We start from the raw sequence: 1,136 nt of genomic DNA, 5'->3' as shown, positions 1-1,136 counted from the left end.
GGAAACACTGCAGTTGCGAAAATGTGTTTTTTTACATTAACAGAATATCGACAAAGTTTTGCACACATTTGTAATGGAAACACAGCTACTGATACTTTATTATGGTATAGTATTTAAATATATGCCTGAGAAACTCATAATATTGCCTCTTTAAGTACAGTCCTTTGATTTGAATGATTCTGTCCTGCAGTGTGACATGATTTGTTTGTGTACAAACTAATARACCATCAGAGTTTTATATATTTATACTTCTCATTCAACCACAGTTAAATTCACTCTACAGGAGGCTCAGTTTATATGGATAGTTTTTAATTTTTACAACAACAAGCTGGAATCAAAACAAGAAAAAAAAAGTAACGACTTTCTACTTCATGACGGTTTAAAAAATGTTAAGAAGTAAAAAGTAGGTTGAGAAATAATGACTCAAGTAAAGTACAGATACACAAAACTTCTACTTAAGTGCAGTAAAGTATTTGTACTTAGTTACAGCTGCGTGACTCACGTTGTCCTGCCGGCACTCCTCCAGCGTGTTGTTGGTGGTGCTGAGGRGCCCCAGCAGGACCAGGATCTCCCCCTTCAGCCGGTCCTGGTCCTTCCGGGCGTCCCGCACCAGGTCCTCCAGGGCCGCCCTGTCCTTGGCGAAGACCACCTTGGCCCCCTCCATCTTCTCCGTGGCGTCCCTCAGCTCGGCGCGGCACTGGGCCGAGCCCTTCATGTCGGGCGAGGTGGCCCACACCACGATGATGATGATGGAGARGACGGCCCAGAGCGCCAGCAGCCCGATCACCACCGTCTTCACCCTGCTGGGGCTTTTAGAGTCGCTCATGATGCTGCTGCTCTCACTGAGGCTCAGGTCCAAGTGAGCTGGAGTTTCCCTTCAGAGGAGGCAGGGAGGAGCAGGGAGGAGCTCCTTCGGGGGGGGGGGGGCAACACCCCTGTCCCCCCACCAACACCACCACCACCACGCCCACATCCAACCAAAACCTCCCTCCTTCCTCCCCCCAGTGTTATCAGGTTCAGAGAGCATCAACAGGAAAGTTACATCACAGTTACACACACATGGAAAGTTTGGTTTGTTTGTGTGTGTGTGTGTGTGTGTGTGTGTGTGTGTGTGTGTGTGTGTGTGTGTGTGTGTG

The 1,136-nt window shown here is 48.1% G+C and overlaps 1 protein-coding gene across 1 annotated transcript in view; it reads right to left on the bottom strand.

Moving 5' to 3' along the window:
• si:ch211-1a19.3 (rootletin) overlaps positions 1–865 on the bottom strand; it is a 13,612-nt gene extending 12,747 nt beyond the window's left edge. Inside the window, exon 1 of the mRNA XM_014026924.1 lies at positions 503–865. Coding sequence (XP_013882378.1) covers positions 503–826 — 324 coding nt within the window. The 5' untranslated portion in view covers positions 827–865. The remainder of the gene's footprint in view (positions 1–502) is intronic.
• Between the last annotated feature and the right edge of the window lie 271 nt (positions 866–1,136).

Source organism: Austrofundulus limnaeus, unplaced genomic scaffold, assembly GCF_001266775.1.
Source record: "Austrofundulus limnaeus strain Quisiro unplaced genomic scaffold, Austrofundulus_limnaeus-1.0 Scaffold601, whole genome shotgun sequence".
In the NCBI taxonomy this organism is placed as follows: domain Eukaryota; kingdom Metazoa; phylum Chordata; class Actinopteri; order Cyprinodontiformes; family Rivulidae; genus Austrofundulus; species Austrofundulus limnaeus.
The sequence above is the reverse complement of the archived record's forward strand: the minus strand, read 5'-3'. Positions and strand labels throughout refer to the sequence as shown.